Genomic DNA, 26,700 nt, shown 5'->3' with positions numbered 1-26,700 from the left:
GAACTGTTGTCCCAAAGCCAGCTTTTGATTCATCCCACTCTCCTCCTTTCTTATTCCTTCCTGCTCCCTACTCTCTGCCTTGGAATTACCTCTCCCTCAGCCTTTCCTGCTCACTCCCATCATGAAACACCCTCTAAGCTGGCAGAGTGAAGGGGCAAGGGAAGGAAGGGAGGGCAAAGAACCAAAGTTTGTGGCTCAGCCACCAGCCTGGTGGGGTGGGCCATGCAGGGACGCTGGAGGCTCACGGCCTGGAGGATGGCAGGGTCCCGGGAACCATGTCTGACTTGCCACCGGGAGGCAGAAGCAGAGTCAGCTGCTGGGAGAAGTGGGCTACAGTTAGTCAAGTGGCGTCCAAAGCCTGGCCTAGAGAGCCGGGGCCCAGCAGGGCAGGGCCCAGCCGGGGGGCCAGCACACTGCAGGACTGCGGGCACCTAAGTATCCAGGGTGCTCAGATCCTGGGCCGAGGAGGCTAAGCCCTGAGCCACCTCTGGTAAGGATGGGCCCTCTCCACAGTCAGGCTGGGGCAGGATGTGCTGGGGTTCTGGGGAACGACGCTGTCTGCCTCTGAGCAGGAATGGGGGCAGCAGAGAGCGATCCTGAATAATCAAACTGGAAACATCACAAATTCCTGGAAAGGAGAGAGAGAGACTCTGCTCTGCAGGGGCCAGTGATCAGTGGTGCTGGCAGTTCCCTCAAACCCATGGAGATTCATGCAGAGAGTCGCAGGGGCTCCCTCAACCAGCAGGGAAAGGCACGAGCGAGGACAAACAGGCTCGCCCCTGCCAGGCCCTTAGCGGGCAGCCAGAGAACGCTGCTGTTAGCGGATGGGCTCCAGACACCATCCTGCTCCCTCACACACGATTTCTTTCAGTGACTCGCAGTCCTTTGGTAGTGATCGGAGGGAAACATACTGAGAAATGTATGTTTACTCAAAGTCTACGCTTGATCGGAATGAAACACACATCATTAGCCATAAAATTAGGATTAAGATAACAGAGCATTATTTGCAAATGATCAACAGTGATGAGCACAGATATGAACATGTGCAGATGTAAATCTGAGCAATGAATGCCTCGTTCTATTGCTACTAAAACACAGTTCTTAAGTCCTGCCTGGATTCACTCGCATTCTTACTTGGTTCCTCTTCATTTAACAGACTCTATAAAGGATGGGCCAAGTGCTGATACATAAGCAACCAATATGCTGCCATTCTAGGGAGCCAGGGCCCCAGGAGCTGCCAGGAAGGGCTTCAGAGGTCGTGCTGGGTGCTAGGTGGGCTGTGAACAGACATGGCATCACCCAGAAACTCGCAGGGAATTGCGGGATCTTGGGCCCCACTCCAGACCTTCGGAACCTGAATTGACACTCCACAAAATCCCCAAGTTAGTTGCCTGCATGTTAAAGTTTGCAAAGCACCCACCTTGACCACTGTTTATCCCCAGGGCCCCTTGTGATCCACATGAAATGATCACTTTCTTCTTTAATGCTCAAAATTTTAAAATAAATTGACTACACACAAATTGAAGCAATGGTGATTCTGAAGGTGCTTGTCAAACTGCACATAAAACTCCCCTCAGGCTCTTGTCTAGAATATTTACTGGGATGCCACTCCCCCAACCCCAGGGGTCACGGTTGAGCGTAAGGCAAGTCCCCAGGTAGACAATGACTGATCTAAAGAACCTCCGCCTCCAGTGTTCCAGTGGGATGTCTGGGGCCCAGAGAGGGGCAGCCCTACAAGCCTCCCCCAACCTTCTGCACTGATTCTTCCAGAAGCAGGAAGCAGGGAGCCCCAATTCTAGAGGGATGCGAGTGTTGGCCACGACTTGAAGTCTGCGGTCCTGTCACGTCCACCTCGGAGCCTGAGTGCGGCCACCTGATGTTGGCTCTTGAGGCCTTTCCCTGGCCTTTGGCAACAGCCATCGCTTCCCCCGAGAGCCTCCTTCCTCCAGGGAAACACCCCAAAGTCCTTCAACTTCCATCTTGCAACACAGACTCAATCTCCCTTCATCCTGGTCATTCTCCTTTGGAAGAACTTCCATCCCTCCCTGTCCCTGTACGGATGTGGGTGAGGAGTGACACACTGAAGCATTCTGCTTTTCCTTTACACCTAACTTTGTATCCATTGAAAATGCACTCTTATTGTCCAAATAACATGCTACGTGACCGAAACATTTTAAAATAAAGAAGAAAAAGAAATTCACAATCGGGCCATCCCAATACCTGTATTATTAGCACGCTGTTGTACTCTGCTTCCAGTGTTTCTGGCCTGAGGATACGTTCTTCCGTGGTGAAATACGGAATGCACTGGCGATTTCCACAGCCTGCTCTGTTTTTACAGCTCTAGCATCCTTCTGTGCTGCAACAGCCTTGACAGTCCCCCAGACACCCCCTTCCAGTGTATGACTGAGAAGTCAACTCAGTCTCCAGGGATGGTCTGACTAGTTCCAAAGAAAACCAAACAGTTTCTCCCACCACGGCTTTCAAATGGCAGATCCCGCCGTGCCATTCACGCCATGTCCAGTGGGGAACAAAGACCCCTCAGGCTTTCAGGAATGGGGCCTCTTCCACCCTATACTGGCGGCACCTGCTTTGGTGGGTGGGGGGCACCTATATACACAGGGTATTCATTCACTTACGCACCACTGGACAGACAGTTGCTGAGAACGGCCATGTACCAAGTCGCGGCCGTCGTACCAGGGGTGATTGTAATGGTGAGCAAGATGGCTCTGCTCTCAGGAGCTCACTGAGCTTCGGTCGTGGTGGTGGTGACCTCAGTGAAGCAACAGAGCCCAGGACGGGGGAAAGACGGGCATCCAGCGAGAACCCATGGCAGGCCAGACACCAGATATCCAAGTATTAGCTGGATGCTCTCCATACCTCTCCTCTCTGTGGCTGAGGAAAAAGAGAAGGTACTGCTCAAGGTCACAGAGCTAGGATTCAAACCCAGGGCTGCCTGACTCCAAAACTCCGTGAGTTCCGTAAATGCAGAGCTCAGGAGAGGCTGTCTTTCCCACCTGACCCTCCATGGGCTCTAGCGATTTAAAAGAGGACAAGACACTCCCAACAAGGTGCTTCAATTATTTCCCCCCAAAAAGAAGACAAAACAGAATACCGCCTGGTCTCGGGGGCATGATTACGTTTGGAGAAAAGAGGTAAAAAGGAAATTTTCTATAGAAGCGCATCAGCCAGGAGCACGATTTAGACAAAAGTATAATTTAGACACCTTATGTTTCATTTGGCCAACTAACAAACATTTGTGCAGTTTAAACCTTTTCGGAATCTACTCCGTCAACCAAGTACCCAGGAGCTGACTCAGTCCGCCTCTTTATCACCACCAGACTTTGAAAACGCCACCTCCCCCTTCGTAATTACTCCAGGCAATCAGCACCAACTGATCAATCAAACAAAGAAAATTGCAGGTTTGAAGCTTTAATTAAATCTATCCGGCACTATCTAATTAAAGAAAATCTTTACTCTTCTACATACTCCAAAATAGAAGGAACCCACTCCTTTGGGGTTCTACAAAGACTTTGCCACGTCCAAGCATTCACCTAGTTCCACACAGAAGAAAGAGCACAGCAGGGGGAAGGCAGTTAATCCATTCTGCTCTCCTTTTTGCCCAAGCAGAGGTAAATTCCAGTAGGGAGGAAGGGGTAGACTATGGAAGAGAAATTCTATCTCTGGAAGTTTCCATGACTCCACGTCCTCTAGGACCACTGGCTCTGTGTCCAGGCTGCTTCTCTCCTGCCCCTCGTTGGACCCGCAGTCTACATGGCTGGAGGACACTGTCGGAGCAGATCGAAAACCCTGAGAACTCGGCCACCTTGTATTTGTATTATTATCCACCATTTATTCACCATTTAGAACCTCAGCTTTCTCTGCAAAATGGGACCAAAGAAAAGGCCCGTACGGGCTGATTGGGGAAAGCAAGTAACACAGCGCATCTGGGAAGCTGAAGCAGTCACAGAGAGTGGGGAGGAGCTCCACGGAGCGCTCAGAGGGAGGAGCCTTGCACCTGCCTTGGTCTGCAGGGACTCTTCCTGTCTTCAGCTCCCCCACCCACAAAGGACCCTGGTGGGGGGACGTGCATTTAGGAACAGCAGTGAATTCCTGCCATCACTGAAATGCAGCTGCCTTGTAGGGTTTGCAGAAGTCTTAAGATCCCCTTCACCTTGTAGGGTTTATAGAAGTCTAAGATCCACCCTGTCTGTGATGGATGGCTGGAGGATCCCAGACAAGACAGAGGCTAGATGTGCCTATACTGATCGGCCAGGACACCACAAAGCCCCCAGATCGCTAGCTGAGAGCCTTTGGGGACAAAATAATCAAATTGGGAAGGTGGAACCAAATGTGTAGCCTTCCTTCCCTGATGAGGCTGTCACTGCTCAGTGAGAGCCTAAAGGGGCAAAGGTTGATGGGGGAGGGCAGAACCAGGAGGGTCCGGTGAAAGACCTTGCTGGGTGCAGGGGAGCTCACCAACAGAGACCTCGTGCAGACATTTTCTCCTTCGGGTGGGATGGAAGGCGCTGCGTCGCCAGCCTCCACGATGCTCGGGGGCATCATGAGCTCAGAAATCACTTCTCCGACTTCACCAGTCAGGCTACTCTACCCTGTCTTCATTGCTTTTCTCATCTTCCCCAGGAAACCCCAGTCAGCTGCAGCTCCCAAGAGGACAGATGCCCATAACGTGTGCCTGAGTGTCTTTCATGTCCCCTGAAGTTACTGATAAATATATTTCCTGTCCCTTAAATTTCCTTAATAAACCTGCTGGGCCCTGAAATGGAAACACACGTGAGACACACAACCCAACACAACCCTGGAGCCACCTGCAAATAGATGGAGACATGGAACTCACTTGGTTCCAGGCTTTTAGACAAGAGTCACTTTCTGAGTGACACGGCTTCCTTGGCCACCCTATTAAAATCTCACCCCTTACACGTCACACCACTGCCCTGATGTGTATTTTCTCCATAGCGCTTATCTGAAGTAACTTTTGAATCAAGTGAAATCTGGGAAACTAAAGGCAAAAGGAACGGAGCATAATGACTGTACTCTAGTTGAAAAAGTCCTTTCCCACGGGGGCACAGGTTCGCAACTCTCGTACCATCATACATGCAGCCTACAATTAAACAATGAAGTAAATGCATGGCAGATGGTGGCAGGCAGGTGTCTCCCTGTTGGAGTGGGAGGTTCCAGATAAGCAAGGGAAGGAGGCTACAATGATCCAGGTGGTACTGGATCAGAGTTGGAGATACCAGCATGAACTCATGTTTGGCTTAACAGAGACACAGATGGGTGCACATAAAAATATTTATAGCTACGTGTATATAGGTGGGTTAGTGTACACATAGAGTTCCTTGCTCTGGTAGCGAAGAGAGTCCAGAAGCAGTGATGCCCCAACGCAGAGCCAGATCTTGGGTTCTGATATCATTTTCCGATCAAGGCCGAGCTCATTGTTCCCAAGAGTGTTAATGAAATAGCAGCACCACCAACATCCGTAACAAAGACTGATGATGATGCAAAATGTCAGAGGAGACAGGAGGAGCCAACTAAAGCAGTGTCCAGGGGCCGGGCTAGAACATTCTGAGCAACAAAATAAATAAACCAGTATTGGGTTATAACCCAAAGTATAAAATAATGACCTATGAATCCATATTGATATAAATAAATTAATAAATGGAAGAGAATAGACATCCCTCGTGCAGAAGAATTTCAAATAGTTTATGCAGACACTCTGCCCTCAAGATGAAGCCTAACACTCTATTCCTTGGGTGTGGAATGCGCACAGTGACTTCCTTCCAAGAGGACAGTATGGAGAGGGGAGTAACTTTGGAGTGGAGAAGTTACCATATAGGACCTCAGCCAGGTGATCAAGGTCAACATCAGCAGGGACAAGTCATGTCGATTGTATGTACTCTTGATGTGATGTGATGAAAACACCATCTTCCTTTCAAAAATACATGACTCCTTGGGGCGCCTGGATGGTTCAGTTGGTTAAGTGTCCGACTCTTGATTTTGGCTCAGATCATGAGCTCAGGGTCGTGGGATCAAGCCCCGCATCAACGCAGTCTGCTTGTCCCTCTCTCTCTGCCCCTTCCCCCAACTTGTGAGTGTACTCTCTCTCTTTCTCTCAAATAAATAAATAAAATATTAAACAATTAAAAAAAAATAAAACCACTCCAGTCAAATCATGAGAAAAACATCAGACAAATCCCAACTGAAGGACATTCTACAAAAAACCTGACCGTACTCCTCAAAAGTGTCTACCATCCAAAACAAGTCAAGTCTGAGAAACTATCACAGCCAAAAGGAGCCTAAGGATCTAAGGCACCCTGGTTGAGATCCTGGAACAGAAAAAGGACATTAGGTAAAAGCTAAGGAAATCTGAACAGAATATGGTCTTAGGTTAATAACAATTAATCGGTATGGGTTCATTAATTGTGACAAAGGTACCACATGGATGTGAGATGTTTATAATAAGGGAATTGGAGTGAGCCATGTATAGGAACTCTCTGTACCATCTTTGCAACTTCTCTGTAAATCTAAAACTATTTCTTTCTGTATATTTCAATTAAAAGATTGTTCTTTAAAAAACGAGAGTGCCTGGATGGTTCACTTGGTTGAGCGTCTGCCTTCAGCTCAGGTCATGATCCCAGGATCCTGGGCGTCGGGTTTCCTCCTCAGTGGGAGCCTGCTTCTGCCTCTCCCTCTGCCCCTCCCCGCCCCCAGCTCGTGCTCTTTTGCTTGCACTCTCTCTCTCAAATAAATAAATAAAATCTTAAAACAATAATAAAAAATGAAAAAATAAAAGATCCTTGTAGCTCTGGTATTAGGCATAGACTGAAGACACCCAAGGCAATAGCAAGGGGAGCAAGCAGGAGGCTGTTGTGATAACCAAGGCAAGAGATAAAGGGGGTGGGGATGAACCAGAGAGGTGGCAGCGGGGATTGCGGGAAGACATGAGCTTCGGAGAGGACAACAATGACAAGACAATAAACATCTACTGAGTGCTTACCACAGGCCCAGCATCTGCTATGTACTTTGGGTCTTGTAGGGTAATTGAATATTCACAACTTCCCTACAAGGTAGGTGCCACTGGAATACCAACTCTGTGGGCAGAGACACTGAGACTCAGACAGAAGTGATTTCCTCAAAGTCACAGCCAGTAAGAGGCAGAGCAAGGCCATGAATCCAGGCAGGCTGGCTCTAAAGCCTCTCTCCTAACCACCACACCACAATGTGTTCTCGGCTAAGGCCCCAGGAGATGGGACAGGGATGGGACTACAACCAGAACCACATGATGCCAAGAGGAATCCACCAGAAGTCAGGAGCACAAAAAGTTGCTTTAAAAAACATCTCAGCTCTGCGTCAATGGCCTCATTTTTAGGCACAGAGGCCAGATTGTCCAGGAGCTTCATCTCCCCAAAAGCAAACAAGACCAAATGTCAATTCTAGAAAGCTCGTGGATTCTGCTATCTAGAATCCTCACCTAGCTCTAGGTTCTAAAGTACCTTCCTTAATGGCTGGACTGAGAGCTCGCAATGGCTAAGAAAACATGGACTACAGTGGCAGATAAACCTTGGACCCTCAGAGATTGAAGTTTGTATACAAAATCCAGCCAGTCGAGAGCAGGTGGGGGGGTTCTACTTCATAGAGTCATGCAGGCATCTCCTGTGTCCAGGGAAGAAGAGGGAACACAAGATCGCAGGGGACCTTTCCTGGGCCAGGCTGGGAGGGACACACGTTGCTTCCATCTACTTTCTGTTGACCACTAACCACATGGTGGTACTGGGATACAGGGGAGGCTGCAGCTTCCCACAGACCACGCTGCACCCTGGAAGCAGACCAAGAACCATGGTGGACAGTTAGCCTTCTCTACCATGTGGCTGGACAGGCTCCTGGAAAACAAACCCCAATGCCAAAGACAAAGGGTGGCATTGTTCACAGAGCCAAGAGCAGTACCCGAGGAGGGCAGAAATAATCCAAGAAGATCCGGAGTATTTTATAGTCCTTCCCCAAACATTTCCAGCAGCACTCAATCACTCAATTGCAGAGCTGGGAGAAGCTCTGGAGTCTCTCTGGACTCACACCCTCCACTGACAAGTCAGGAAGATGCGGCTGAGCCTGAGAAGGGACAGACCTGGTGAAGATCACAAGTAAGTCAGGAAGCAGGCTTGATGGAAGCTGGGTCTCGTTGTCCCACCCCTGGCTCCAGGCAGCTCACACCCACCCCAGGAAGCAATAACTTGGCTCTTGGTTCACTGAAAAGCTGACAGTTGGTTGTCTTTTGTAATTATTTTAATTCCAAGGGAACAAGGAACTCGGTATCTGGGAGGCGGTTTGTTTGGGTACCGTTTCTACTGACGAACAGAATGAAGGCTAGAATTACATGTCCAAACTCGCCTCTACCCTGGACCATATCCTGGGTTACAGGGTCCTTGCACAGTGATTTCTGGTGCCCTAAAGGTTCAGGAAATAAGCACTGAGGATAAACGAGGGGGCACTTTCCTATCTCAGCAACAATCCTGTCAGCCACCACTTGCAAGAAAGGGGCAGATGAAGGTCAAGGGGTGGCTAAATCCATTCTGGGGTGATGTTGCCTCTTTGACCAACACCTGGTAAGATGGGGGCAGAACCAATCGTGGGGAAGCATGAGCTAGCACAGCCTTTTGGCCTGAGACTCGGGCTCCACGGGGCCTTAAATTTTGGCTGCTATTAAATAGCAGACTTGACGAACAAGCTAGGTGAAGCTCTGCCACAGAAACTGACTTTGACCTTGAACCACAGGGTCCTACTGTGAATGGAGAGATTGCTCAGGACCCTGCACCGCTGCCCACCTGGCTTTACATATCATCTGCTGCCAACCCCTCCCCCCACCACGTCTGCCCAAACCCACCCTTTGGCATTAGGTGATGGAGCACCTGGCTGCCCCGTGGGTCACGGCAGTTGGTTTCCTGAGCCCCAAGCCAGGCAGACCCTGCTTCCTCCCCTCCCGCCACCCCTTTCAGCCCTGGTGTCATTGCACGGACCTGTGGGAACTTGGCTGTTGAGCAGATCTAGACTTTGAACACAGCTGCCCCTTGGCCCTGAGGCATGTAGCCTCTTTGAGACTCAGTTTCCTTAGCAATAAAAACGGAGGCAATAATTCTTACCTCCGGGACAACTGTGAAGATTCAATGCGCTATGGTACAAAGAGCTCCTGGCACAACAGGTAAATATTTAAATTCCATCCCCCACCCCGGCTCTCCTCCAGTTCCATCTAAAGTGTTGTAACTCATCGTCCAAGGGGACAAACAGAATGTTCCCCCAAAATCCTGCAGGGTTTCTTGGCCCAGCAATGCTCCCCAGATACTCTGGACCCACAGGAACGATCAGTGAATTCACTGGGGACCTCAGTGGACCCCCTATACCTCCCCACGCCCGCCAACACTAGCCTGGTGACAGATCATGAACAAAGCTGACTCCAGGAACCCAGAGAGACAGGCTGTCCTGTCCCTGTCCTGTCATCTCCAGCAACAACCAGCAGGCCTCGGCTTTCACGCACTTCAGCTGACCCCCTATTAATCACAGATAACTGTCCTGATTAAATACAAAGCTCCTACCAACAGGTTTGCCTCCGGATGGCAAATCTGCCAGCATTTAGGGTGAATCAAACATATTCACTTTTCAGATGTTAGGGGTTTGATAAAATCCATAATGCCTTTGGCCTCAAGCCCTCTTCCTATTAATTATTAAGCCCTTGTGTGTTTCGAGGGTAATTGAATCCATGTTTCTAATTAGTTTACACTTAATTCATCAGAACAATTTTTAAAGCGCTGATGGATGTCCCAATAAGTTTCACGGGCAGTTTAATGAATCTTTATTTAAAAAGAAATTGGACACACACCAAACTGTGAACAGCGGTTACCTCCCGGGAGCGGGGCTGGGACAAGAGCCTGGGGAAGGAGGCGCTTACATCATTTTACTTCACGCTGCTGGACTGCCTGACTTTTCTACAGTAGTGAGCGCTTACTACTTTCACTATTTTAAAGAAGCTGCTTTAAAAGGAAAACGGAATGAATTTTTAAAAAGGAAATGAAATGAATGCAAATGAATCCGATGTAGTAAGAAAGCATTTTGGTGTGGAGAAAAGAGCCTCGTTTCTGGCTCTAGGAGACCCGTGGTCTACTCCTCCTTCAGCCCCTTAGCAGCTTAGAGACCTCAGACGCTTATCTAACTCCAACGAAAATTAAGACGACTTTATTTCATGGCGGTGCTGTTGAATGATTAGATAACACATACAGTGCCCGTTTAAAACCTTTCGGTGTGTCCGTACTTCTGTTAGAATACGTGACAAGTTCCCGGGCATGGCGTATAGGGCCCCTGGTGATCTGCCCGGGCCACACCCCACCTCTCCACTACAACCCACCCCAGGAGGAACCCACTGTCATCCTATACCTCACGTTCTCTGCTTTACTGGACCTGTACACATATTATTCTCTTGGTCTGAAACACTGTCCTCATCCCTCCCTCCGTGCCCTGCCAGGTGACCCTTCCTCCAGACAGCATTCATTCATTCATTCCATAAACATTTGTTGAGCACCTACTATCAGCCAGGCCCTGGAGACACTATGGAGAGTAAAACAGAAACAGTCTCTGTAGCCAAGGAGTTTACGGTCCTGTGGGAGATGGACACAGATCACATAATCACACACATGTGCACATGTAAAACCATGAAGGACGGATGCATGGTCAACGGAGGAGGCTGATCATAGGAGGGTCTGACCAGGTTGAGAAGGGGGGGTGGCTCTGAGGAGTCCCTGAGTGAGGAACTGACAAGTGAGTTGAGGTATGAAGAACGAGTAAGCAGGAACTAAGCAAAGGGGCAGATGGAGGGAGGGTATCCCAGGCCCATAGATCAGCATCTCCAAAGAGCTCCCTCAAGGCCATCAGCTTCCCTAGCATGTAGCATCCTGGACTCGCACTGCCTGCATATTTATCTGTCTCCCTGAAGAGACTATAAGTTCCTTCAAAGCAGAAGCTGTCTTGTTAACTGTTGCATCTCCAACACTCGGCATTCCTGGTAGGCATTCAATGTTGAATAAATGCCATGAATGACCATGTCTAGCATGGTGGCTGGACCATAAGAGGTGTTCAGTGCCACCAACTCTTCTTTCCCCTTTCCAGCGTCCTCGCCCCACCGCTTCAGTGGTAAAGAAAGAACACCCCTCATCCCCACGGGCCCTCCCAGCCACCTCCTGCACACAGGAGCACACTCTCGAGGCAGTCTGGGGAGAGAGAGGACTCTCCAAGGACAACCCTGCTGATGTGCACAGAATACTTTTTAAGGAATCCAGACAGATAAGTCCTTCAGGGGCCTCTGCTGGGATACATATTTATAAGAAGACAGTAAATCTGGCAAATTTGCGGATTTTTTACAACTTCCAAACAGGTGTCTAACGCCAGTTGAGTGAAATCTGCAACCAGCTCCAAATGACTTAAACTGCATTCCACCTTAGGCAGATGACAGAATGCGTATTGCCAGCAATTGAGGGAACGTGTTGTAGTGTTTCCCATAACCTGAGCCCAAATGTCTAAATTAAGGGGTGCTTAGCTGTGCTTAACTGGTGCAGTCATCACCAGCGCCCTATAAACCATCCAATATACAGTGATGCTGTTTATTAGCAGCGTCTCCGTAGATTACGTTTGCTCGTGTTTCATTAGAAAACTTCATCCCACATTAAACTGCAATGCAATAGGACGTTTGCCAGCATGGAAAGGCCATCAGTTGTGCCAAAGCAGAGATGTGTGGATTGTTTCAGTAATTCATCCAGGCAGAGCTGACACTGCATTATCTGGAAGGCACTTTGTTCTTTTCTCGCTAATTTCCAAACTCCTACAGGCTCCGTGGCTTTCAAGACCAGCTTCTACTCTCACTTCCCACCCTGATCCATTACGAGAAGAATCTGATCAGCTTCTATTGTAAATTTAATTTCAAGCAGCCAGACGCTGCCTTCTGGCACCCTGGGATGTTGCTGCTTGTGAATAGCTCTAGATGAAATGTGAGATGCTTTCAAGAAGATGGCTCTGAACTCCTGGTAGAGAAAGGGAGTCGCTGGGAGATGAATGGCATCTGCATAGAGAACGAGCTGTGCCCAGTGTATCAACTGGCACCTCTTCATTAACGATGCCAGGTGCAGCTGTCAGCCCAGAGCACCACCCAGAGCTCCCCATTTTTCAGGGGAGGAAACTGAGGCTCAGATGGGTTGACTCACTTGTCCAAGGTCACTGACCTGGAAATAGGATGAGAACCCAAGTATGTCCGATGCCAAAGGCCTCAACCCCTCCATGGCCTCCATCAGGATTTCTCAACCTTAGCGCCACTGGCATGCGTCCTGATGGCGGTCCTAGGCATGGCCGGATGTTTAGCAACATCCCTGGCCGCGACCCACTAGATGCCACAGCCCCTCCCTCCCATGTGACAACCAACATCCCTGGCCGCGACCCACTAGATGCCATAGCCCCTCCCCCCCATGTGACAACCAACATCCCTGGCCGCGACCCACTAGATGCCACAGCCCCTCCCCCCCATGTGACAACCAACATCCCTGGCCATGACCCACTAGATGCCACAGTCTCTCCCCCCCATGTGACAACCAACATCCCTGGCCATGACCCACTAGATGCCACAGTCTCTCCCCCCCATGTGACAACCAACATCCCTGGCCGTGACCCACTAGATGCCACAGCCCCTCCCCCCCATGTGACAACAACATCCCTGGCCATGACCCACTAGATGCCACAGCCCTTCCCCCCATGTGACAACCAACATCCCTGGCCATGACCCACTAGATGCCACAGCCCTTCCCCCCATGTGACAACCAACATCCCTGGCCGTGACCCACTAGATGCCACAGTCTCTCCCCGCCATGTGACAACCAACATCCCTGGCCATGACCCACTAGATGCCACAGTCTCTCCCCCCCATGTGACAACCAACATCCCTGGCCATGACCCACTAGATGCCACAGCCCCTCCCCCCATGTGACAACCGACATCCCTGGCCGTGACCCACTAGATGCCACAGCCCCTCCCCCCCATGTGACAACCGACATCCCTGGCCGCGACCCACTAGATGCCACAGCCCCTCCCCCCATGTGACAACCAACATCCCTGGCCGTGACCCACTAGATGCCACAGCCCCTCCCCCCCATGTGACAACCAACATCCCTGGCCACGTCCCACTAGATGCCACAGCCCCTCCCCCCCATGTGACAACCAACATCCCTGGCCGTGACCCACTAGATGCCACAGCCCCTCCCCCCCATGTGACAACCAACATCCCTGGCCGCAACCCACTAGATGCCACAGCCCCTCCCCCCCATGTGACAACAACATCCCTGGCCGTGACCCACTAGATACCACAGCCCCTCCCCCCCATGTGACAACCAACATCCCTGGCCATGACCTACTAGATGCCACAGCCCCTCCCCTCCATGTGACAACCAAAAATGTCTCCAGACCTTGCCAAACGTCCCCTGGGGGTTGAGAACCATTGCTCTGCCACATGACTTATACATTTATGGGGGGGTGTCTTTTTGCTTAATTGTGTTTTCTGATTTTCTTCTCCAAATATACAAGTATTCCTTTTGTTTATATCTTATCACAATTCAAAGTGGTTTACACACATGATTTAACTTAATCCTCACCAACCAACCTATGAAGCAGATATTGATATACCCACTTCATAGATGGGGATGCTGAGGCTGAGAGTCAAAGAGACTGGCAGATGTGCCGGCTAAGGAACAGCTGGAAAGCAAGCTCACGTCATCCACCAGCAAGAGGTATATTTCACTGCTTGGCTCTGCCACAGCAAAATGTGATAGAAGGCCTGACTTCCAGCCTCAAGGAGCTTAGAATCTAATCAGTTAAGAAGCCTGTCACTCATAACACAACCCATGAGCAAGCAGCCGGAGAAAGGTAAGTTTAAAGGGGGCTGGGGATTGAGGTGGGGAGGTGACCCTTCAGCCTTGTGCTGGAACGCATCCACCAAGTGAAAAAGATCAGTGTTGGAGCAAAAGAAGAAGAAAGGAGAAATGCATTCAAAATGCACAGACAGCAGAACTACAAAACTTGAGGCTGCGGAGTTGTAGACAATAAACACAGCAAGCCACAGGCTATCCGGGCAGAGAGAAACCTGCTGCTCAGTAATGCCACCCATGGTGAGGGATGCCCCTGAGCCCGATTCCTTCTTCAGTGTCTGTGCTCCACACCTGTGTTCCTGTGATCCAAAAAGTCTATACGTGCAGTGGCAGGACAGACGCCAAAGCCCTCTAGAATAGTCCGAGTTCCTAGGTCTGGGAACAGAGGGGCGGGGAAGGATGCAAATTACCATTGCTAGAGCACGAAGGGATCTGTAGCAGGGGGCTCCCATACCACCACCCTGGAAGATGGGCAAAGATGGACAGTGTGACTTCCATTTTATAGATGAGGCTCCGAGAGGCCAAACTTAGCACAGGTCACAGCGTTAATAAATGTAGTACCTACCTGGGTATAAATCTAGGCCTGCCCCTCCCTCCTCCTGTGTGATACTGTTTCACAGGAAAACAACGTGAGAGAACATGACCTTCCTGTTCCACTAGACGAATAAAAAAAAAAAAAATCTGTACAGAAAAGACCCTGGTATGCCGTGAGAACACCTTTTCCTGGAAACTGGAATTCACGCACACTGATCTTGCTTGTTTTCTGCCTCCAAGTCAGACACGGTGGAGTCATCCTCCACCTCTTTCTTCTTCTTTACACTCCACAGTCCCTATAAATTTGCCCTTAACTTCAGGGACGATGCCTTTCCATTAATATCATACAAAGCCACTCCATCTTCTCTCTCCATTGGTCTAGCTCTGGCTACCACTGTCTCCTGCCTGGCCTGGCGGTCACCAGTCTGGCCCCCAATCCAGTGGATTTTCCCCACTGCAGCCAGACTGTGCCAAAATCATCTGCTAAAACCTTCATTCGAAGGGCATCTAGCACTCATCTATAGCTCACAACACGCTTAACAGCGAAAGACTGAACGTTTTAAGATCAGGAGTGAAAACAAGGATGTCCAGTTTTACCACTTCCTTTCAAGACGGTAGTGAGATCCTATCCAGTGCAGTTAGGCAAAAAAAGAAATAAAAGACATCTAGATTATAAAGGAAAAACTAAAACAAAAACATTTATTCACAGATAATAATAAAAAAATTAGAAGCATTAATAACAAGTTCAGCAAGGTCTTGAGACGTAAGACCAATGTTACAAAAACCAACTGTATTTCTATATATTAGCAGTGAATAATCTAAAAATAAAATAAAATAAAAATTAGTTCTATTCATAATAGCATCAAAAAGAATAAAAATCCTAGGACAAACTTCCAGTTGAAGACGGAGAGCCAAGCCAACATGTTAAACTCCCCTTCCACTTGAGCCCCTAAGTTCTCATAGAAATAATCGAAGGTATATTAAAAAGAGCCAATATAAATGTCCACTCTGGAAACTAGGAAAAAGAGACAGATAACTACATGCTACAAACACTAAGGAATTTCTACAAGATGCAGTGCCAGTATGACCTGATTAAGAAAAAGCCTACCCAGACAAGATGTTGACAGAGAAATACACCTTAAAATGTGTTCTGGGGGCACCTGGGTGGCTCAGTCAGTTAAGCATCTGCCTTCGGCTCAGGTCATGATCCCAGGGTCCTGGGATCGAGCTCCATGTCTGGTTCTCTGCTCAGTGAGGAGCCTGCTTCTCCCTCTCCCTCTGTCTGCAGCTCCCCCTGTTTGTGCGCTCTCTCTGTGTCAAATAAATAAATAAATAAAATCTTTAAAAAAAATGTGTTCTGAAGAAGTAACTTAACCACTAGTAGAATCAAAATCACAGAAAAAGCGAAGAAAACTTGTACTTGAAAGTAGAGAAAAGGAAATAAGAGTAAATAAGAGTAAGGAAACTTAAAAACAGAAAGCATTAAGTATTATACTGGAGCAAACATACAGGTTGTCACCAAAAAATGTGAGTAGATCAAGCTTTCCTATTAAAGAATAGACTCTCAGAAAAGGTTTAAAAATAAAAATCCAGGGGCACCTGGGTGGCTTAGTTTGTTAAGTGTCTGCTCTCGGCCCAGGATCCCGGGGTCCTGGGATAGAGCCCCGGGTCAGGCTCCCTGCTCAGCAGGGAGTCTGCTTGTTTCTCTCCCTCTGCCACTGCCCCCTGGCTTGTGCTCGCTCTTGTATCTCTCTCCCTCTCTCTCTTTCAAATAAATAATTTTTTTTAAATCTTAAAAAAAAATCCAATGATATGATGTCCTAAGAGATATAACTAGAACAATGCCAGAAATATTTAAAACAGAGGAATTGGGAAAGAGGAGGACCCAATAAATACAAACATCAAAGAAAATGAAGATGGTTATATTAGCATCAAAGTGGAATTTAAGACCAAAAAAAACCTGGAGGAATAAAGATAACTTTTTTATTGAAAAAATACATAAAATTCACTCAATATCTAATGTTTAAACATATTTACATGCTGAAAAGTATAGCACCAAAATATATAAAGTAAAAACTTAGAAATAAAAGGATAAACTGACAAGAACAATAGTGAAAATGTGAAAACAATGCATTGCTTATCTTTGACAAACCTCATTCAGACAATAAGAAATTAGAAAAACTGCATAATGTTAATAACACAAATTTTTTCAGAAAGAATTATTTCTTGCAAATACTTATAGAACAGTTAACAAAAAATGATCTTACACTGTGGGGAAAAAAGCAAGTTCTCCAAAGTGGAAATAATCATCTGATCATAATGCAATACAACTAGATAATAATGTTTTAAGCATAAAAAATATTACTGGAAAATCTGAGGGAAAAAACCCTAGAGTCAAGGAAGGCACAAAACCATAATTAGAGGCTCTTCCTAAAATAATGACTATCCATCAAAATTTATGGGATATGGTCAAAGTTATACTTAGGGGAAAATGTCTCTTAAGGTTTTTGTTATCAAACAAGAAATAATGAAACTAATTCAATTCATGAAATCAGCAAAAGAGCAATATTTGCCCAATGTAAGAGGGAGAAAAGAATGAATAAAGATAAAAGCAAAAATGAGTCAGTAGATAATAGAGAAAGAATAAAATTGATACCCCTACAGGTGGAATGCTAAAAAGACCAATAAAACAGGCAACTTCTGACAAGACTAATTGAGTAAAAAGAAAGAAAACACAAACACACAGGAGCAGGCGCGAGATAGAAGGTGCATTCCCAGATACCAGACAGATGGGGAAACTGTAATGCATGTGATTCTAGGCTGAGACCCTTGACCATCTCCATAAAAGGGATGATTTCGTGGACAAACATACATATAGAAACTGATTCACGAATAAGAAGAAAACCTGAGTAGACTAATAACCACGCAAAGAACATGAAAATAATTCACAAGGACCCAAGAGTCCTCCCCAAACACACATGCTGTCCCCCCTACACCCCTGGAAGGAGCCCCATTCCAAAACCTTCAAGGAGCACACAGGCTGCTATTCAGGCTGTCCTCTGGCGTCATCTCCCTGCCCAGTGTCCTCCAAGCTATGAGCTCCTCTGGCTGTAGGGGCCCCAAGAGGCCCAGCACTCTTCCCCCTCTGCTAAGCCTGCAGGCCCTTGGCTACTGAAATGAACGGAAATGAGCAGATGGGGAAAATCACAGAAAGGGAGAACCCAAGCAGGGACCACCTAGTGAAGGCACAACCCCTGGGAGCTCCTCCTCACACACGACTGGTTGGCCAGAGTGGGCTGCGCTGGGGCAGGGGACACAACCAGGGCCTCCCCTCCCAGGACCACCTCCCCACCCTTCCAGGCCAGACCAGTCCCCCCACCTCCCGTGGATGTTCTGCATTTCACTCTCCCAGTGAGCAAACCTAAGCATCAGAAAGCAGAGGTCTGACTACATCCGTGTAGGACCTCAGAGCAAGGAAAGCTAGAACAGCTCTAGGACGCAGAACCGGAGTCAGCCTCCAGCTGTCCACACCCCAGCAAAGTACCCCATTAGCCTTTCCATCTTTCAACTTCATTCAACATCCATCAAAAGTCTATGCAGGGGCCCCACAGATGGTGCCACTGAGCTCAGCACCCAGTGGTAAGGACTTGCTCCTTTGCGACCTCTTCCAGACTCTCCAGTCCCAGTCTCCCCCTGCTTTTTCTCTAGCTCTGATGTCCTTGAATGCTCAACTCACATATTCACATCCATGTCCGCCGCCCCCATTAGCAGGTAGCCCACGTGAAGACAGTGGCTGTGTTGTGCTCGCTGCCGCACCCCCCACACCCAGGCCAGTGTCTGGAACATAAGGGGTGCTCATGACATAGTTGTGCAGTGAATAAGTGAGGAGGACTCTAGACCCTGCCCCCCCCCAAGTGTCACTGAAGACCTACCGTGCACCAAACATGCTGGCTGTCAAGGCAGGATGGATAAGCCCAGCCTTGTCCGGTAAGAGCTACTAGTCAGAGGGGCCCCAGCGGCCCCCACCTCTGCTGCAGGCTTGGCAGCCTCACCTCTGCACTACCCTGAGAGGGCAGGGAGCGGGAGAGAAGAGGGCTGGTGCTGTCCTGTAAGTGCTGTTTGTGACCCTGCTCCAGAAGCTCGCAAGCTAAGGGCACAGAGCATCTTAAAGCCTCGAGAGTTAAAGCACCTGCCAGGGAACGGCTCATTACTGTTCCACTCATTAGCACCCCGAGCTCCCCAGGGCTTGGCTGGTAAGCCACTAACCCTTTGGCTCCCTGGGGAACCCAAAGCCTGGCTGGCAGAACCAGGACAAGGCTGGCCATGGAGCACGGCTGGCCACCAGGTCAACAAAAGCTGGAGAGCTAGGACTCTGGGGCCTTGACCTCTGTCCTAGACAAGTCTGCCCATCTGCAAAGGCAGCAGTCTCCCTGCCTATCTCCCTCCTCGACGTGAACTCTCTCTCCCCCTCGGGAGACAGCTCAGGGGATCAGGAAAGCCCTTCCAGAGTTTTCTCTTCCAATAACCAGGATGGGGTTTGAGAGAGTGGGAACTTTGCCCCAAACTCCTTTTTTGGGGGGTGGTGGTGGAGGGGCAGAGGGAGAAGGAGAATCTCAAGCAGGCTCCACACTCAGCACAGAGCCCAATGCAGGGCTTAATCTCACAACCCCAAGATCATGACCTGAGCTAAAATCAAGAGTCGGACACTTAACCGACTGCACCACCCAAGTGCCCCTGCCCCAAACTCCTGATTCTACGCCCACAGTCAAGGCCATGCAAATGCAAGGCAAACTCCAATGAAGTATTGATGGTTTTCAAGTACAGGATATAAGACATGATCATTATTAGCTTTCAACACATATCTGCTGGATCTAAGGGGTGAAAATAGATCTCCATGCGTGCAAAGAATGCACACCAATAGATACACACACACATACACACAAATCCATGCAAAATCCGTCTTAATAGAAAGACTTGAGGGGCGCCTGGGTGGCTCAGGCATCAAGCATTTGCCTTCGGCTCAAGTCGTGATCCCAGGTCCTGGGATAGAGCCCCGCATCGGGCTCCATGCTCGGCGGGAAGCCTGCTTCTCCCTCTCCCACTCCCCCTGCTTGTGTTCCCCCTCTCGCTATATCTCTCTCTGTCAAATAAATAAAATCTTTAAAAAAAAAAAGAAAGAAAGACTTGAACTTCTCTACAACACTTTGTGTCTTCTATCTCATCTTCCTAAGTACACTAGCCATCAGTCCCGCCTACTGGGTATTTCTAAGCTGGAGAAAGGCATTTGGAAACATAAAGAAAGCAGAGGAATTGAGGGCAGAGCCCATAGGAACAGAGGACTTTGTTGGCGAGCGGGCTTGGCTCAGGTCCCCGCTGTTGGCTACGGAGACAGTACCTGGTCTGCAGGTTCTCTGGCTGGGGCGGGCCATCAAACACCGACAGGACGTCAAAGTCCTCTTCCAGGGCGAAGGACTGGAACACGAGCTGGATCCTGTGCTGGTCCTCCGCAGTGATGGTCCACGTGCAGTTGGCGTAATTGGGGTAGCCATATGGGAACCCTGGGCTCTCAACTGTCCCATTGGGACCCTGTAGTTGGAACGTGCAGTTTTGGCCTGGGAGAGAGAAAGGGAGCAGGTCAGTATGGCCAGAAGAACTCCCAGAAGCTTCCAGAGAAAAAGGAGCAATGTTGACCCGCTTTCCCATGGGCTTCCCAGGCTGCCCCAGGCTGGGCACAGAGGGAGGGAGGGTGGATGACAGACGGAGCTTAGGCTTGCTTGTGCCATGCACTGCGCAGATGACAAAATGTGTGTCGTTGGACTCGAGCCTCGGAAGAACGGTGTGGTAAGAAAATAAGGCTCAGAGAGTTGGAACCAAAAGCCACCAGACAGGGCAGAACAGAGGCTTCCCCTCTAGAACATCAAATGCCAGAATGAAGACTTGCAACCTTCTCCATTTTCCATGCCCTCCTGACTCTGCAGGTCCCTCCTCCAAGCTCACTGTCTCTCCTCCCACCTGGCACAGAAAACAAAGCCACAAGGGGGGATCCCTTGGTCCTCTGTCTCCCCCCACCAATTCCGAATCCATCCAATCTGCCCCTGGCTGTCCTCCTTCCCCCAACGGAGGAACCACCCCTGCTCCGATCTAAACATAATCGTCCCATCTGCCCTTGGAATCCCATCCCCGCTCCCCATCACAAAGCTGACCTGTGTCTCTCTCTTGCATACGCTACATGCGTCCAATCATTTCCTCTCCACTGGAGTCTTCCCATTCTCAGTGTGCTCAGGACCCCATCACCGAGAAAACAATTCCCACTGCATTCCCTCCAGCCTTGTCTCTCTCTTCCCCTTCGCTGCCAAATTTCTAGAAAACACAATCTGTCTATACTTTCTGTCTCCATTTCCTGACTTCCCACTCGCTCTCCAGCCCTGTCACTTCTGCCTTCGGGTCCTATTGATCCACCCAAGCTGGTGTACTAAGGTCACTGATGGGTCCAGTGGATATTTTTCAGTCTTCCCTTTAACAGATCTCTGTCTCTGCTGCCTCTAAGACTGTTGCTCACACGTACCCTCCTTCTGGAAACACTCCTGCCAGGCCAGAACATCTCAGACTTCACCGTGCATGCACACCGCCTGGGTACCTGGCTGGAATGTGAACTCTGACCTTCCGAAGGACAGCATCCTCCTGGGGCCAGAAGCTGTTCCTCTCACTAGATCCAATGATGCTGCTGCTTGGGGACCACAGGCTCTCTCCCACACCACTGCTCTCTCCTTCTTTCCGCTCCCTGCTCTTCCTCTGGCCCCTTTCCAGGCTCAGTGCTGGGACCTCTCCTCCTCTCTGTCTAGTCTAGAGGACCTCCCCATTTGCCCACTGACAACCCACAACTTCACATTGCAGGCTAGACTTCCCTCTGAGCTCCAGCCCCGACATCTCCTTTGGGATTTGCAGGCTTGTGATGTCTCCCTCCCTCCCTCTCCTCTGACACCTTCCTCTCCATCACAACCCCACAGGCAATCTACCATCTTGTCTCTACCTCCACTCCCCCCTTTCCCTGTCCACACCAGTCTCTCTCTTTGACTGCCATAATAACCTCCTACCTGGTCAACCACATTTACTCTGGTCCTTGCCAACACTGCAGCCAGGGATGTCTTTTTAAAACAGAAATCTGATCAGGTCACTTCCCCTCTCCCCAACCTACACCAAACCTTCCATGACTCTTCATTGCTGTTCAATAAGGAAGAAAATCACTTGCAGGCCTGGGAGGGTCTCTGCATGGTCTGGCCCTTAGTGACCTCTTAGACCCAGTGTCCACTAGCATTCCATTCAAACACCACCCTCTCAACTTTTGTACCAGGCACATTATCTTCCTTGCACAGCCATAGGACCTTGGCATATGCTCTTCTCTTTTCCTAGAATACTCTTCCCTACCTTCTGGGCATATTTATCTTTCAGATCTCAGTCCAGTGTCTCTCCTTGACTAGCTCAACCCCCCTATTACATATTCTTATGACACCATAGCTCTTCTTGATAGCATTTATCATAGAGGAAAATTTCCATGCTTCCACGTGATTATTTCATAAGGCTCTGTCTTCTTGCCAGGCTGTAAGCTCCATGAGAAGACAGACCATATGTGAGTTTTCCCATCTCTGAATCCACACCCCAAACTCAGTATCAGGCACACACATGGTAAATTTCTAATAATTTAATATATGGCTTCTATTTAGTGAGTGTTTGGTTAGATACTCTTCTCAGAACTTTGTATAGACTGAGTTGTTTAAACCTCACAAACAGCCCTTTAAAACGGAGACTATTAATGTCTCCATTTTACAGATGAAAAACTAAGGCAAAGAGAAATTAAGGAACAGAGCCCAAACCACACGGCTACTCACAGAAGGATTCACATGTGAGCAGCCACTTCACACCCCCCTCCTTAACTCTGATGCTGATAAATGGAGTCAACACTAATTTTTTTTTTAAAGCCCGCTTAGGGATTAACTGACAAAGGACAGTTAATCTCTGAAATGACTTTACTATTGAGAACTCTCTTAACACAAAGTATTCCATTAAAGGAGAAAAAAAGTTAAAGTCTTCTGAATAAATGCTAAATGGGCATTTAATAAAATTAGACGTGTAACCCTGATTAAAATAAGCATTTGGAACTAGGAAAAAGATTTCCTTACCATGATACAGCATCCATTTTAGAAAAATAACCAACATTCATACTTACAGCGAACACCTGATTAAGATCAGGAATGCTACTATCACCTGTGAGGTTTCATGACTTATTGAAAGAGCTAACTCATGCAACACACACACTAAAAAAAAAAAGGAGCAAGAAAAACATGGTTTGCAAATGACATTTTAATATACCCAAAACCCAAAGAAATCAATTATAAAGCTATTAGTACTGATAAAAAAAAAACTTTGTAAAGTAGCCAAATGCAAAATAAGTTTACAAAATCAATACCATTTCCATATGCCAGGGACAGATAAAAATATAAAGAAAAAAGTTCTTCTTTATGATAACTACAAAATGCATGCAAGACATAGAAATAAGCTCAGTAAGAAATGAGCAAGCACTGTATGAAAATGCCTTTTAGAGAGGGATTTTAAAAAACTGAATAATTGAAGAGACATAACATCATCTTGAGCAGAAAGACGAACTACTGAAAGGTTAATTTAGAATATTAACCTTCTGAAAAGTTAATTTATAAGCTTAATGCAATTCTGATCAAAAGCCCAATGACCTGTTTTAAATTTGGTAAGATGATACCTAAGTTTAAGTGGAAAAATAGATGGTCACAGACAATGCATATTTTTTGAAAATGCAGTATCCTCCTTCTGCAAGATACTAACCAGATTCACCAAATGATGCTGATGAAAACAGCGGAGGGGTGGTCTAAGAGCAGACAAGCAGAACGTGAAACAGTATTGTGGGAAGTCTTAACACACATAAAAATTGAAATATATACAAGACAACATTAAAAAATCAATGAGAAAAGAAAAACATTTTGCACGGCCACCAAATTAACTGGGAAAAGAACCACTACCTCCTCAACTCACACCATCTACTAAAATAAATTCCAGATGGAGAAAAGAGTTAGAAGTTAAAACAGAATCAAGCCAAAAAAGTAATTAGAGAAAAATATAGGCAAATAATTATCTGGCTGATTTTTCTGAGCAGAAAAACTGGAAAATACTACCAGCCTGATAGTTTTATGCAAAAAGTTTGTATATGTCAAAAATAGAAACAGAAAAGGATACAAAAACGTTAGGCACAAAAGTAATTGCCTTAATATACAAAGAACCATTGCAAATCAATAGGAAAACAACAAGCGCTATAATTGAAAAATCAGACAGGGTCTTGAACAAATTAGTTTACTAAAGAAGACGTAAATGGCCCAGAAACCAGAAAAATATTCAGCCACAAGAATAATGAAATAAAGCTTCAAAGGAGCCCCCTAATTCACTTCCCTAAACTTCCCCTCATCAGCACAGGCACCAGATCTACTCATGTTTCTAAAATCTGCCTGGAGATGTCATTGTATTATGTCATTCATTCATTCATTCATTTGTTCATTCATTCCTCTAGGTTAGACCCAGTGAGGGACCATGGGGCCCAGATCCTAGACCAGACATAATCAAACACACCAACATGTGCACCGAGTGATGCACAGAGTGCATCTGAAGTACAGAGCCCACGGGGACCACACTGTAAAGGCCACTATCATCCATGTCCTGGCAACCACAGATACCAACATTTACCACCATCCCCAGCATCCTGGGCGGCTGCCTCGGCTCAGAGCGGCACAGAGCTGCCATTTCTGATTCAGAATCTGGATATAAACTGTACTCCTGCTATGGAGAAACAAGTGAAGGGGCTCAAAACAGAGCCCCTGGGAACAGTTTCCATGTACGGGGACAAGAAGGGTGACGGGGTAGGGGGCAGTGAGGCAGGCAGAATGGCGGGAGGAGAACCAGAGGACATTTCCACGCAGGAGAACTTGACTCAATGTGTTGAGCACCACAGACAGGCTAAGATGAGGGTCTGGGGAGAGGTCACTCAGTTTGATTTCTCAATGGTCCCTCTGGAAGGAGAATGCTGAGAGTGAGGGATTCGTCCTGGTTCCCGCTGCCTCCCCAATGCCGAGAATTCAGCAAGTATGTGCTGAATGGATACATGAATTTCAGCAAAGTCAGGTGGCTGGAGGCAAGGCCGACAGAGACCAGATCGTAGTAAGTAAAGGCAAGATGGACTGGTGAGAAGGTGGAAGCCCGTATATTTTAAATAATAATTTATACATTTTGCTCATTCGATTTGAAAAATACAGGCAAGGATAAAAAAGACGAAACATTATAACTGCACCTTCCTTCCAGAGGCAACTGCTATTAATATTTTCTTTTTTTTCCTAGATTTTTCCAGACACATTTCACACTGTGCAGCTAATACTGCACATATAATTGTGTGTGATCTTTCTTCAGTAAATTATTCTTGTCTTAAATTACAAAGGCAAGGTGCATTTGTGATATATATAGATATGCATATATGCAACACAAAGACATATAAAGAAAAACTGATCTCCTATCTCTCTCCCTTCCACCCAACCCAAAGTGACCAGGCGCCTAGGTGTTCCTCTCCAACCTTCTCCACTCTCATGCAAGCAAATGGACACATTCTGGGAGAATTTTTATTATTTTGTTTAAAAATGAGATCCTACGTTAGCTCATTTCTCTGCACCATGCTTTCTCACTTAACAATACATCAGGGACAACTTCCAGGCAGTAGATACATATCTAACTTATTTTTTATATAAAGGTGTAATATTCCACGGCATGGATGTATCTCAATTTATTCAACCACTCCCCTGTTGATGGCCATTCAGGTCATTTCTCGGTTTTCTTTTGCAACAATTCAGTAAACATTATAACACGAGCTTCTCCCCCAAGATATTGAATCTGTTCATAAACAGCCTTTTAAATGGATGAACAACATTCCGTTCTATGGTTAAACTAGAATTTACTCAACCATTCTCCCACTGTCAGACATTTAAATTGTTTCTGGATTTTTTTTTTTCTGTTTTAAATAAGACCTGGACACTCGTAAGGTCTGGTGACAGAATGAATGCTGGTCAGTGCAGTGGAAAATGCTCTTCCATGGCCAGAGTCCCAGAACGAATATTCACTTACGCCGTAACCGCATCCAGCTTCGGTTTCTAGGTTGGGGATGGCGGTATTGTCCACAGGAGGCTGGCTGACCTCTGTGGCAGGCACTGTTCAAGATAGATAGTGCTAGAAGCCTGACTCATTGGGAAGGCTTCCTGAAATCAAATGTTAGTTTGTTAGTGAGTTGAGGAAGTTATAACCCAGAGAGCAGCCACTCCAGATTGAAATGCCAATAGAGTGGGAGTCCGTGCCAAAAGGGCTAAATGTCTTTTCATGCCTATAAAATGCTGAATTTCTTCCAAGAAAAGGGCTACCTGTTCTTCATCCTTTTTTTAATTGTTATTATTTTTTAATTCCAGTAGAGTTAACATACAGTGTCCTGTTAGTTTCAGGTGTATGCTCTCGTGATTCAACAGTTCCAAACGTTAGTAAGTGAGTAAGTGCTTGTCACGGTAAGTGTCCTCTTCATCCCCTTCACCTATTTCCCCCCTCCCATCACTTGGTTCTCTGCATTTAAGAATCTGTCTCTTTTTGTTTGTCTCTTTTTTGTTTGTTTTTTTTGTTTCTTAAATTCCACATATGAGTGAAATCACATGGCATTTGTCTTTCTCTGACTTATTTCACTTAGCATAAGACACTCAAGCTCGGGCGCCTGGGTGGCTCAGTTGGTTAAGCGACTGCCTTCGGCTCAGGTCATGATCCTGGAGTCCCGGGATCGAGTCCCGCATCGGGCTCCCTGCTCGGCAGGGAGTCTGCTTCGCCCTCTGACCCTCCTCCCTCTCATGCTCTCTGTCTCTCATTCTCTCTGTCTCAAATAAATAAATAAAATCTTTAAAAAAAAAAAAAAAAGACACTCAAGCTCCATCCAGGTTGTGGCAAATGGCAAGATGTCATCCTTTTCCATGGCTGAGTAATAGTCCATGTTTATATACACCACATCTCATTTATCCATTCATCCATCCATGGACACTTGGGCTGCTTCCATATCTCGGTTATTGTAAATAATGCTGCGGTGAACATAGGGGTGCTTGTATCTTTTTAAATG

At 47.3% G+C, this 26,700-nt stretch overlaps 1 protein-coding gene across 1 annotated transcript in view; it reads right to left on the bottom strand.

Moving 5' to 3' along the window:
* Positions 1 to 26,700, bottom strand: part of CSMD2 (CUB and Sushi multiple domains 2) — a 590,090-nt gene that overhangs the window by 511,169 nt on the left and 52,221 nt on the right. The window contains exon 2 of the mRNA XM_064589508.1: positions 19,891 to 20,107. Coding sequence (XP_064445578.1) covers positions 19,891 to 20,107 — 217 coding nt within the window. The remainder of the gene's footprint in view (positions 1 to 19,890; positions 20,108 to 26,700) is intronic.

This window comes from Mirounga angustirostris, unplaced genomic scaffold (genome assembly GCF_029215605.1).
Source record: "Mirounga angustirostris isolate CCGP_5_RB_7025 unplaced genomic scaffold, mMirAng1.0.hap1 SCAF_4, whole genome shotgun sequence".
NCBI lineage: Eukaryota > Metazoa > Chordata > Mammalia > Carnivora > Phocidae > Mirounga > Mirounga angustirostris.
The sequence above is the reverse complement of the archived record's forward strand: the minus strand, read 5'-3'. Positions and strand labels throughout refer to the sequence as shown.